The sequence below is a fragment of the Letharia columbiana genome, assembly GCF_014066305.1.
Source record: "Letharia columbiana isolate WasteWater2 chromosome Unknown Sc0000004_s0, whole genome shotgun sequence".
Lineage (NCBI taxonomy): Eukaryota > Fungi > Ascomycota > Lecanoromycetes > Lecanorales > Parmeliaceae > Letharia > Letharia columbiana.
Window position 1 is genome coordinate 854726 of NW_023501040.1, and position 12932 is coordinate 867657.

A 12932-nucleotide genomic window follows, 5' to 3' on the forward strand; every position below is an offset into this window, starting at 1 on the left:
GGGGTGTAGGGATACGATGAATGGGAATGGGAACGAGGAGGGATCGGGATCGGGATCGGGAGTTGGGGGTTGGAAGTGGCACGGGGCTGGCAAGGAGTACTACCTGTACGGGTTCGGTAGGGCTGACGGGTCCGAGGGGGTTTGGGGGCGGGAGAGGGATGTGGATGGATGGGTTGATTGGTAGGAAGGCGGTTGGACGATTGGTGGGAAGGGGGGATGGTGTCTGTTTTGGACGGGTCGGATGGATGATCGGTTGAGGTATTTTACGGTAGGAGAGAGAGGCTTGGCGTACAATCTGTCCTTTGTTGATTCCTTTGATTGATGGCGGAAGGCCTCACTCGCATCATCTCCTCTCCTGTCCACATCCTTTCTCAGCTTCCTTGCCGTACCGGAAGCTCCTTATCCCCAACCGGTCCCGCTCACGTCTCACCCAAGAAGGAAGTCGATGAGGTGAGAGCATCGGCGCCATCATCCCACGGATACCTCGTCGACTGTGTTCCTCAAGCCCACGCCTATTCTTTCGTGTCCCGGAATTCCAGCAAATACCTCACCTTCCGATCCGGGAAGACCGTCGCCGCGACCACACCGGTTTAAATCGATAGCCATAGCCTACCGCTATATTCCCAAGCTAGGTGAACCTCATGACCGAATGCGTGTCACTGGCTGTGAATTCTGCGGACAGGCATGTGGTAAGCACGGCTTTCCTACTCATACGGTAGCGTGATGTCAGAGTACAAGATCGATGAAAAAGAGGACAGGTTTTGCGAGTCATCAATTGATGGATTGATGTATTGGGAGTTGACGTCTCCTTCCATGACGTGTTTTCATAGAAGAGGGTATTGGCAAAGAGGGGAGGAGTGGGAAGTGAGTATTGATGATGGGAATCTTTTCCCTTTCTGCCGATGTTGCTGGTGGGCATGACGGGTTAAAACAATGGGAGGGGTATTGCACAGTGAGGAGTTGGTGGAAGGAGGTGTGGTGGGATCAACCAATGGGGAGAAGGGGCGGTTGGCGTAGGTGGATGATGGGGCGGACGAGGAGTTGGACGGACGAACAGAACGGAGATGTGGAATAGATGGAGCAGGATGCGAAGAGCATGAAAGCTTGATGATCCTTTCAGGTAGGCAAGGGAGGAGGGAGGAGGGAGGAGGGAGGAGGTGAGGAGCCGGATGTCATAGCGGCAGGCTTCGCCTTGTTTTCGCGAAGATGTGGATGTCTTCTCCGGACAGCTCTCGTTGAGTGGGGCTTCGGCGTCAAGGCAGTAACTGGCCCATTTGAAAGCGAACGGCATTGTAGCCAAACATCTTGAAACTAGTGGTGTGTCTGAGAATCCTGCGCTGCTTGTTGGGATGAAACTGGCAATGCGATACGCACCTTGTGATCCATCGGCTGACACCCACATGAAGTTGATCGGTATGGAGGTGCATGCATGCATGCATGCACAGGATCTGCAGAAGGCGAATGTCTGTGCAGAGAAATGGGGCGCTTGCATCCAATCCCAAAGGAAATAATTATGTACACCATGTACATACAAAGGATGAGAAAGGAATACGGAAAACCTGCAGGAAGACTCGATTTCATGGGTGAGGCGCATCATGAAACCTTTTTGAAGCATGGATGGATTGGGTGTCGTCTGATTTTACCCTCTTGTAGAGACTTGCGGCTCCTGCAGGATTCTTTCCCCTCCATCAGATCCAACAAAATCCTGCCATCATTCTTGTTCCGCACTGATGCACTTTACCGCCGTCACCAGCGTCATGCGAAACTCTTTAGTTTTATTTAATCTTTTGCGTCGCTCGTTTGGAGTTTTTGGTTTTCGTAGCAGCTTTTCTTCGCCTGTTTTGCAAGTCAGTAGAAGTCAACGCGCTCGAAAGTTGCACATGAGAGAGTCAAGATGTCCACGGAAACGTCAGTCAAAGAGTGCAGCGTAACATCTTCTTTCGACTCACCCATTCCGTCAATTGAGCAGGAATCGCAAGAATCGCAAGAATCACAAGACTCGCAAGACAAGAAGCTCAGATCCTCTGCCGAGCCGTCACACCAAGAAACGCCTAGTCAACTCATACCTTCTATTGATGTGACATACTCACTCGTCTACTCCGACATCGCAAATGCAAGCCCGAAAGACACAGAATCAACTTCGCAGATGCACATCGTTGGCGAACAGTTCCCGGAAGACGACGGCTGCCACATCTGCATCGTCTATCTCCATTTCCGGAGCTTCACTTGCGAGCTTACTTGCCTTTATCACCCGTCCACTGGTACTTTCTCCGCGTTTGAAGTGGAAGACGGGACAATGAGCGGAGAGACGGAGGACGAAGCGATCGCAGTCGAGGACATTCTCATTGTCGCGATGCAGAGGAGAAAGAAGGTCGATGGCGAGTACGTGGGAGAGGAGGTGAAGGACGACAATGGACACCCGTTCTTATTTGCTTTCATGGATTTCGGGTACAGTGGGCGCTACCCTTTTGTAGGGAGAGTGTACGGGAAGATGGTCATGCCGGGAGAGGAGGTTGGAGAGGTTGCTTTGTCTCAAGAGGAGAGGGCGAGATTGGATCTGGAGGATGAGGTTGAAAGGTAGTCTGCAAGGGGAGCCGGGATTTTGTCTGAACATAAGGTGACTATTGTGAGAAGCAGGACTTTATTGCAGCGTTAGCATACAGCCCAATGCTTGATAGCTAATACTAATGTCGAACACACGATCCAGCATTTCCATTCTTGTTTGTCAATCTGCATAATTAGCACGGTCTCGCACACTGTATGCGCAAGCTCAAGATCTAATGCGACATGATAAAGATGGAGACCCCTTTTTCTGCTGCTCTAGCACATTCCATCGTATCTGGATGCAAAAAGGTCTAGCCAACTATACACAACGAAAGCATAAATTGATACGGACATATCTGACGTGTTTGGAATCCTAGAGCCCATGTCCATACAAGACAAAGATAGTCAAATCAGTTTCGACCTCCACACACGGGTAATCAAGCCTCGCCGTCCTGGAGTTGGTTATGTAGAGGCAAGTAGAACAGGTAGTGCTAGAAACGTTGTCAAAAGTTGATGCAGACCGCATTGAAACCTTCGTTGGCTGTGGGAAAAAGGATATTGTCCGTCTCGGAGACAGATGTTTTCTTAATTAAGATCACGTGATTGTAGCTACTAGCGTGTTTTGAGCGTACAAGACTCCTCGTACGCTAACCTCCATCCAACCACCAGACTTTCGCCGCCGGGCATCATGGCACCTACCTGTGCCAACCCGCTGCTTCTTGAATGGATCAAAGAAATCTATGAACTGGCCAAGGAGCGCAACTCGAAGGGTGTTACAACGTACAAGAGAGCCTACGAGTCCATGAAAGCATGCCCGCTAACTTTCAGCCACCCCTCAGAAGCGCAGCAGCTCGATGGCATTGGTCCCAAGATCTGTGACAGACTGACAGAAAAACTGAAGGAGCACTGTGAGGCTAATGGGCTACCGGCCCCGAAGAAGCCTCGAGGGAAGGGCAAGGGCCCTTGATGCAAGCCTTTTTAGGCGGCACAGCTAATTGGACGAGCAGCACGCAGGCGTCTCAGCGCTGAAGATCTTGTCAATGGCGAAGAGCCTGCCGTACCTCCTGCGAAAAAGCCTCGTAAGGCAAAGCCTTATGTCCCTTCCCTACGCTCCGGTCCTTATGCCCTCATACTCGCCCTGTCCTCTATGCCTGAAGAGTCACTACAGAGTTTCAGCAAAAAAGAAGTCATTGATCTGGCTCAACCTCATTGTGAAGCATCATTCACGGTCCCCAGCGAATCTGGGAAATTCTATACAGCATGGAATTCGATGACTACGCTGGTCAACAAGGATCTGGTCCAAGAGAAGGGTAGACCGCTCAGGAAATATGCTTTGACAGAAGACGGCTGGGAAGTGGCGAGGAGGATGAGGGTTGTACAGGCAGGAGGAGTTCTGGATGAGGCTACGGGTAAACGTAATAGAGGCCTGGACATGCCCGGTAGATCTGAGAGCATGATCCAGGCTGGGGAAGATGCTGATCGCTTTCTCGATCTCGAAGAGTGCTTTGAGGAGGAAGAGGAACCGCTGAGGTCGCTACCAACATCTTCAACATCCACAAAGAACGCCAAGCAGCTGGAACCGATATCAGGTCCTTCCGGTCAACGGTTAGGAGGAGCTCCAATTGACAAGTACGGCACCTTCTCCAAAGCGAAAACTCAAGAACCGTCAGTCGCTCCAAAGAGGAACTTCGTTGAGCTGTTGTCCAGTCCAGAGCCGGAAACCGCTCCAGACATGCCGTGGGCTTCATCTAATTTCGACCAAGACAGCAGATCGTTGACATCTAAGTTCGCCTCAAAACCTCTTCAGCAAACGTCGAATCCGCCCTCGTCCACTCTGCTTCAAGCGATGAACAGGACATCCATGCCACCAGCCCAGTCATCGGAAAACCCTTCCGGCCTTCCCATTTTTGACCCCATACGCCTCGCTCCTGGAACCTTCACAGTCCACCTCGTACTCGACAATCGCGAAGTCCGCACCAAAGACGACCGCGACTACATCGCTGACGAGCTCGCAAAGAAAGGCACCAAACCCCTGGTCCGGCCACTAGAACTAGGCGATTTCTTCTGGGTAGCCAAGTGCCACGATCCCGACCTTCTCTCCCGTCACGGCGAAGAAGGCTCCGAAATCTGTCTCGATTGGATTGTCGAGCGTAAGCGCCTTGATGACCTTGTGGGCAGCATTACAGATGGCAGGTTCCAGGAACAAAAATTTCGTCTACGCAAATCCGGTGTGAGGAACGTGATATACCTCATCGAAGAATTCAGCCTGAGCACTGAGAAAAGTACGAAGTTTCATGAGGCTATCCAATCGGCTATTGCAAGTACACAGGTTGTCAATGGCTACTTCGTGAAAAGAACTGTAAAGCTGGATGAGACCATCGGCTACCTAGCCCGCATGACAAAGATGCTCAAATCGCTATACGAGTCGAAGCCCTTACATTTGATACCGACGAACGCTTTAACACCGACAACATACCTACCCCTTCTAACTCACCTCCGGACGCACCCCTTGCACCTCGAAAAGTCCTACCATATAACATACCCCTCTTTTGCCTCCCTCTCCTCCAAATCCGACACCCTCACGCTGCGAGATGTCTTCCTGAAAATGCTCATGTGCACGAGAGGTATCAGCGGCGACAAAGCGTTGGCTATCCAGAAATACTGGGGCACGCCGAGGGCGTTCATCGAGGCGTTTGAAGGCTGTGGGAGTCGCAAAGAACGAGAGGCGATGATAGAAACGAGGCTGGGTGGGGTGGTAGGGAGGGCCAAGATCAAAGGCGTTCTAGGCGCGAAAGTGGCAGGTGTCTGGGGTGAAGAATAAGCGCTTTTTGGAGTTGAATGGGATAGGGGCGATTGTGTTGCGTTGTTGGTATGCCTTGTAAATCATGCTTACCGGGCGCTGTTTAGGTTAGATACCCGCTCAATGTGAGCACGCGAAATGGATCGCAAATACCTTTACTCCTCTGCTCTTCTCTTCCTGCATCCCCTCGGTGCGCACATTGCCTGAGATGTACCCGCCACATTGCAAGTTTCCCAACCGCTCTCACATGCTCTTGATTCTGGCGATTGAAATACTTTGGAGGCAGTAGCACCGGTCAAAAGCACGAGCATCATGTTAGCAATAAAACTTTTATTACGTCACCGACGAGATCTATGAGTTTTTATATCAATCGTGTTTACAGGATAAGACCGTCCCAAAAGTAACCCTCAAAGCACTCCTTCCCATCATCACTCGTCTCGATGCTGGCCTGCTACCGTCATCACGCACCTCCATCGTATCCCGATCCCCTCCAACCCGTTACTCTTCACGGGCAACCGCCTTCCTTCTCTTGAACATATCCAACCATGCCCCTTCCCACCTCAGCGCCAAGCTACTTGCCACAACACACAGACTGCTCAGAGCCATGGCAGCACTGCCCCAAACGGGACCTAGTCTCCATCCCTCACTCTTGACCTTGAAAAGCACTCCGGCTGCGATTGGCACGAGGATGATGTTGTAAATGACCGCCCAGCCGAAGTTGACCTTGACCCTTCTGAACACCCTTGACGAGAGGTCAAAGAGGGTGATGACGGAATCTAGGGAAGAGGAGAGCAGGATGAATGATGAGCTATGCATAGCGATGTCGGAAGCGGAAGAAAGGGAGATGGAGACGTCGGCGGTGGTGAGGGCAGGGGCGTCATTGATGCCGTCGCCGATGAACGCGACTATGGCCCTCTCTTTTTCCTTTTCCTCGGACCCTTTCTTCTCCAAGAGTTTCTTAAGCCATGTAGAAGAACCTTGTCGACGAGGTCCATTTTCCTGTAACGAGCGGATCTTGCTCGCTTTCTCCGTAGGTAAGACGCCTGCGAAGACATGATCTTGGGGGATGGAAAGGGTGCTCGCTACTGCGGAAGCAGTCGTTGGGTTGTCACCAGTGAGCATGTAGACTGGTATGCCTCTAGACTGGAGAGCTGAGATAGTAGGAGCGGCGGAGGGACGAACAGGATCAGAGGTGGCAAAGATGGCTGCAATGGTCCATGGTGTTTGGCTGTCCGAGAAGACCTCGACACAGGCAGGATCGCTGGACCCATGGATTCGGCGCATGGCGAGAAGGGCGACGGATTTTGATTCGGACTTCCAGCGGGAGAGTGTGGTGTTAGTGAAGTAGTTGGGTGTGAGAGTGTCGGAGATGAGAGAGGATATGAGGGCTTCGGAGCCAAGAGCTGCTTCGTAAATTCCCGAGTCTGAGTCTTCTGACGTATCGGAGCTGAGAAACGTGCCACGCATGCCACGACCTGGCTCTTCATTGATTCCATTGACCGTGCGGATCGTCTCAGAAGGTTGCGTGGAGGCACATGCGAGAATGGCGCGAGCCAGTGGATGCGAACTCGTCTCTTCCAAAGCCTTAGTGACCGCCCAAGCAATGCGTCCTTCTCTGTCTTTATAAAGCATCTCATGATCAGTGACATTGATATCTCCGCCTTCGGTAAGTGTGCCTGTCTTGTCGAAGACCACCGCATCGATTTTGCTGGCCTCCTGGAAGGCCTCGCCTCCTCCACGAACAAGTATGCCGTGGCTTGCTGCCAGACCACTTCCCACAAAGAGCGCCGTCGGAGCTGCAAGACCAATTCCACAAGGACATGCTACAACAAAAACTGCAATCGCAAATTCGAGGCTCCAAAAAGCCCAACCTCCTTGCTGTCGACCAAGGTAGTTGTGGGACAGAGCTCCTGACTCACCAAGTGAGAGCCAAATGACGAATGTAGTGATCGCTAGGGCAGTGATGACTGGCACAAAGTAGCCAGTCACGATATCGACTACTCGTTCGACGGGAGCACGCTTGGTCTGACCTTCACGGACAACAGCCACTATCTGGTCGAGCATGGAGCTACCACCGACGTCCGTGACTCTGACAGTGATGGCATTTCCAATATTGATAGCTCCAACATAGACCCTTTCACCCTGGCACTTGGTTACGGCCCTGGCTTCGCCCGTCAGAGAACTCTCATTAAAATTAGTGGAGCCTTCTGTTATTGTTCCGTCTGCGGGTGGGGATGATCCATGTGGGACCATTACGATGTCTCCTACTTCTAGAAGATTCGCATCAATTCGTTCGGAATCAGTCGGCGATGTGCTTTCTCTCTGCTTTTCGTTCCTGTCTCCCGAAGCTGCTTCGACAGGCATTGTTTCCTCTAAAGATGTGGCAAGCACTGCCTCTCGTGGCCGGAGGTTACCCAGCAACCCAATAGCGTTACCCGTTTTAGCCTTACTGTAAGCTTCTAAGTATCGTCCAGTAAGAATGAAGAAGGTTAAAAAAACGACAGAATCAAAATATGTTGAGTTTGAGCCAAGAGACTTAGATCTCGTCGTGGCGTTGATCCCAAGCACTGCAACGGAAGCGAGATATGCTATTGACGTGCCTGCAGAGACGAGCAAGTTCATACTGCCGAAGCGGTAAAACCTCTGATAAACAGGTACTCTGCTTCCTTTTCGCCACAGCGCACGTATCTCCTAATAAAAAATTGGGGTCAGCATGGCTCGTGACTCAGATCTAAGAACGTGGACAGGAAGCGACTAATCGGGATGTGAATACCTTAATGGCGCGCAGGTGAAAAACATCCGCAGCGAGGAAGAAGACTGGTGTCGCCAGAATGAACATAGCCCAATCAGCACGAGTGACAGTCCCAGCCCACTCTGCTTGCTCGAAGAATCGTCTGACCTTATTGGACGCCGGCACTAGGCTCATCCACACCACTCCTATTAAAAATGTGGGGATGGCGACCACAAAGCTAAGGACGAGACGAATTAGAAGTCGATACTGCTCGTGCTTCTGCATGGCTTGAGACCTTTGTTCTATTGACGGCGGGGTGTAAATTTCGACGTTGAATGACTCGTCCACAGATTTGATCGTGACGATGATGTGTCTGATTGTGATGTTAGGCGGAGAAGGTGAGTAGTTGACTCTCATGACGGGATCCTTCAACGTTGGCGGTTTGTCGATGGTGACCGCTCCCGAGTAATTGGTCTTGATCGCTTTATAAATTCGGGGTGGGCAATGTCGGCAATACATGCCATCTATCTTCAGCATCACCGTCCTTTGGCTTTCTTTCATTTTGCTTTTTACCTCTTTTGACTGAGCGTTGATCACACCGCAACGCTGTACGGCAGCGTCGTAACCCAGATCCTCTATGGTATCGACGATCTTCTGCAGGTTCTCTTCTCCTTGAAAAACCACCCGCGCACTGTTTGTCATCAATGTCACATTGACGGATTCAACAAACGGTAATACGTTGGAAGACAGGCCATTATCAATGGCGCTTGTACAAGATGCACAAGTCATCCCACCAATACTGAGGATGGCCTCGAACCGCTCATTGGAACGAGAATGCTGGGACGCCGGTCTTGATAGAGAGCTGATGCTTGGGGATGGATTTGGAGTAGATTGGCTCGATTCGAGGCCGCTTGCTTTTACAAGGCCATGCTTCATTAGGGCAAGATCACCTTCCTGGCGGCTATCCAGAGACGCAGTGGTGGAATTCGCGGATATTTCCATTGGTCGATCGCTTTCTTTTTGGCAAGCAACACAGTTCATCAAGTGGCTCCTGCGCCGACTGCGATCGGACAGCTGGTTGCATTCATTGGTTTTCGTTAGGCTTAGAGATGATGGTCTCCAGAAGTCTGTAGCGGCTTCAAGCCATCCGTCTCCACTGTCTTCAGCTCCAAGCTCCTGAACTCTGCGTTCGCTTTCATCCAGTGTAACCGCACTGTAAACTTCGAACGCGGCATCAGATAGGGAGCGACAAATTTCTGAGGCAGACAACGTCTTCTCATGAAGTATGCGGACTTCATGGGAAAGGATATTGGTGTCAAGTTGATGAATCGCATTGCCAAAGCGACCAAGAGTTCTCTGGATGTAAGTTACGCAAGAAGCGCAGTGAATGTTTTTGACAAGGATGGTGGTGCTCCACGCGACAGCAGCGGTGCTATTCATGACTACTGACGCAAGACAAGCAAAGTAAGGTGGAGGGCCCGTGCCACTGCAAAGTGGGAACCTTTTAAGCGTCCGAAGCACAATTTTGAAGCAGGAAAATGACGTCGGCGCCGACGAGTGCTTTTGAGGAAAAAAGAAGCAAAAATGAAGAAGGTTCTTTTAAAGAATATGTTTGTCGTTGTATGCTATATATTAAAATGGATTATTTTGGATGACGTTCTTGTGGCAAAATCACGCACAAACCACGCATCTTAGGAATGAGAAGGCGCGAACCCTTTCACGATAAGCGATAAGGGTATCTTTCAAACAAGACAGCTGCATCATCGCGAGGAGGAACCTTTGCGATTATGGGGAACTTCTATGTTGGTCCCATGCTTCTATGGCTCCTAGACATATGTAGGCATGTATCAGACCATGCCAGCGTACTAGTACAAGTACGGCACCAAATCGCCTGGGCGTTGTCTCTTATACTTGGTCCACCGCTCCCCGGGATCGAGGCCTATACACGAGCGTAATTAGAGAATGTTGTGCGGTGGCACAATCTGGATATAGGTAGAAAACGCTGCTAGGCCCTCTCTAATTGTACGACCCAGAGGAAGCGCCGAAATCTGTCCCTCGGTAGAAGCTAGCAGCCCTACCTGTATGGCAAGGCTTGTTGCTTTTTGAGGTAATTTGCTCACTTGAATTTGCGTGGATTTGAGGCGTGGATTTGAGGCATCAGGCAACTGAGATTTTCCTTCTTGTACCAACAATTGGTAGAGGAAAAACTTCGAGGTCCATGCCCACCTGAACGTACTCGTATGCACTATGCAGTATGCAGTCCAGTCACATAGCCCTAGCCCTAATCCCATATTTCCAACGAGGCTGACACTTCCTAGCAACTTTGATAGGTGCATTCTCTCGATTGTTTGTTGTTTTTGAGGTTTTTTTGCTCCTCCTTCTTCATTTATCTTTCCTCTTCACGGAAATGATCTCAGTCGTAGAGAATTCCGAGCTTTGTGTGCAATGGCTATAATAAGCATTTATTGGAACAGATATGTGCTTTACTTTTGCGTTAAGTACTGCTCCTAAGTCTTTGTCTCAGTCCCAGAACGATTTGCAGAGATGCCATCTATGATGCGTTTTCACTCCGGCTTTCTTATTCAGGAAAGTCCATTGCCTAGAAGCCACGTCGTGAATTCGCATCATTTGACCAATATCTTTGTATAAAATGAGCAGAACCGGTGCCGAATAGACGAAGGTCTCTTTGCACGGACCTTACTTACGACACCAGGCTGAAAACACTCTCTGTTGAATGCACCACAGCAGTATTCGATCGCCATCTCATTTTCCCCTCCACAGCATCAGAACATTTTCTTCCAATATCCCCCCCAGAGGTCTCTCACAGACCCTCCTACCCCACTTTGGTCGCCGCCTTACTTCGAGGCCCCCCACAAATATATCTCTCCGTCACCTTACGCTGGTATCTCCAAGAATCAGCCTTTTGCACTCCGAGTTCCTCATGTCATAGGAAAATCCCCCGGATCATGAATGTTTGGGGGGACCGTGATGACGCTTCTAATTCCTACCGGGACGACCTATGGGCGAGGAGAAATGGTTATTTTTTCTGGGGGAGGAGATCTCCCGCCCGGGGGGGAAAGAGGGGGGGAAAAAAAAAAAAAAAAAAAAGAGAAAAAAAAAAAAGGGAAAAAAAAAAAAAAAAAAAAATCTTAAAAAAAAAATAAAAAAAAAAAAAAAAAAAAAAAAAAAAAAAAAAAAAAAAAAAAAAAAAAAAAAAAAAAAAAAAAAAAAAAAAAAAAAAAAAAAAAAAAAAAAAAAAAAAAAAAAAAAAAAAAAAAAAAAAAAAAAAAAAAAAAAAAAAAAAAAAAAAAACAAGACAGTTGTGCGTGTAGCTGGCTTCATATTTCACATGCATGATAACGCAAAGCACGGTACTACTTCATGGCCTTAGAGGAACAAGTGCCTTTCGGATCTCCTTCCCCCTTTTACTCAACACTCACAAACAACAGCACATGCTACCACAGGATAACGTGGTCGCTCAATGACTTTCCTCGAAGTCTTTTAAAAAAAACTCTTTAATTTCCCCTAAAAAAAAAAAAAAAAAGATGGGTGGGACATCATACAAGTATCGAACATCGCGCGAAGACCTCCAGAATAGGTCTGAAAGAATAAAAAAAAGCTACTCCAGTGACTCTTGACTCTTTTTGGGGGCAAGGCCCCAAATCAATGGTCGAAACCAAAAGCCAAGGCTCGTGTTGGCTCCATTCAGAGGCCCACTTCCGAGACGTCGAAAGGTGGTAGGTGTTTATTCTCAGGCAATATTTCCAAGTCATTATTGTTGGTTCAGACACCGAGAGCCCGATTTCTATGACACTTTCAGGGCGTCTCACAATCACCGCCCTAGAACATTAAAGCTGATGTCCCACATTCCGGCCACGATCTTGCTACGGTAGGCCGCAGAAGTCGACATCTGACCCTAGAGATCTTCCGAAATGCGGACACAAAACCCGGATGCTTTCCTCTACCAAGCGATTGCGGTACCATCATACGACAGGAAATTCCTTTCTCCGCCCTCGTTGCATAATCAATCTAGAAAGCCGAAACGAACCAGCTCATATACTTCTTCTTCCACTGACAGACTACATACCACATTCGTACCCCCTTCAACGCTCTGCCCAACAATCATAGGCGTCTCATTCGCTCCCCAAGCCTCCGCTGCAAATTGTCCCATTCCCGTCCGTACCCATCTAAATGTCCACCATCAGCACTCCACTTCACCGTTCCCTCCCTCCACAACCAGGAAAGATTTACTCACCCAGGATGAATCGCCGCCGAAATCCACCCCTTGGTGCTCAAGGTGCAATTTCCTCACCATAAGATTGACCGCAGCCTTCGAAACGGCATAAGCTAGCCCGGGCACCGACTCCACCTCAGCGATACTACAGTACCAGCGCTAGACGAAATCACGAAAAACATCGACCGCTCAGCCGCTTGCAGAAGCGGCCATGAGGCTTGGGATAGCATCAAAGGGGCAATGGCGTTCGCGCTGGAACGTACACGCATCTCCTGCGCCGGCGTCCGCAGGACAGTTTCGAGACTGTTGAGCATGCCAGCTTTGGCACTGACGACGTCGATTTTCAAGATTGGCGTAGACGGATTTTAGGTGAGCGATTGCGGTGCGGACATCGTCTTCTCCGAAGCTGTCGGTTCTGACACTGACGAGCGTGCTGGATTCGGGGAATCCGAGGTGCAGAAGTGACGGGCTATCTGCAAGACTGTTGGATCGCGGACTGCAGCGATAACAGCGGTGGGATGTAAGGACGAGCCAGGAAAGTTTCTACGAGACCTCGACCTATAACCCCTGTGGGCGCCGGTTATGAGGTATGTAGGTGGTGTTTTTCGACACACGGGCTTTGC

General features: G+C 49.8%; 4 protein-coding genes across 4 annotated transcripts; 3 read left to right on the plus strand and 1 right to left on the minus strand.

Annotated features, from left to right (window-relative positions):
• Nucleotides 1-1894: 1894 nt before the first annotated feature.
• Nucleotides 1895-2581, plus strand: HO173_002232 (uncharacterized protein; the record flags this gene model as incomplete). The annotated part of the gene is made up of 1 exon (XM_037304166.1): nt 1895-2581. The coding sequence occupies one exon, from the start codon at nt 1895-1897 to the stop codon at nt 2579-2581; it is 687 nt and encodes a 228-aa protein (XP_037168961.1).
• Nucleotides 2582-3232: 651 nt separating this feature from the next.
• On the plus strand, nt 3233-3511 carry HO173_002233 (uncharacterized protein; the record flags this gene model as incomplete). The annotated part of the gene is made up of 1 exon (XM_037304167.1): nt 3233-3511. The coding sequence occupies one exon, from the start codon at nt 3233-3235 to the stop codon at nt 3509-3511; it is 279 nt and encodes a 92-aa protein (XP_037168962.1).
• Nucleotides 3512-3691: 180 nt separating this feature from the next.
• Nucleotides 3692-5365, plus strand: HO173_002234 (uncharacterized protein; the record flags this gene model as incomplete). Its single annotated transcript, XM_037304168.1, has 1 exon — nt 3692-5365. The coding sequence occupies one exon, from the start codon at nt 3692-3694 to the stop codon at nt 5363-5365; it is 1674 nt and encodes a 557-aa protein (XP_037168963.1).
• Nucleotides 5366-5842: 477 nt separating this feature from the next.
• HO173_002235 (uncharacterized protein) lies at nt 5843-9515 on the minus strand (the record flags this gene model as incomplete). The annotated part of the gene is made up of 2 exons (XM_037304169.1): nt 5843-8035; nt 8118-9515. The coding sequence occupies 2 exons, from the start codon at nt 9513-9515 to the stop codon at nt 5843-5845; spliced, it is 3591 nt and encodes a 1196-aa protein (XP_037168964.1).
• Between the last annotated feature and the right edge of the window lie 3417 nt (nt 9516-12932).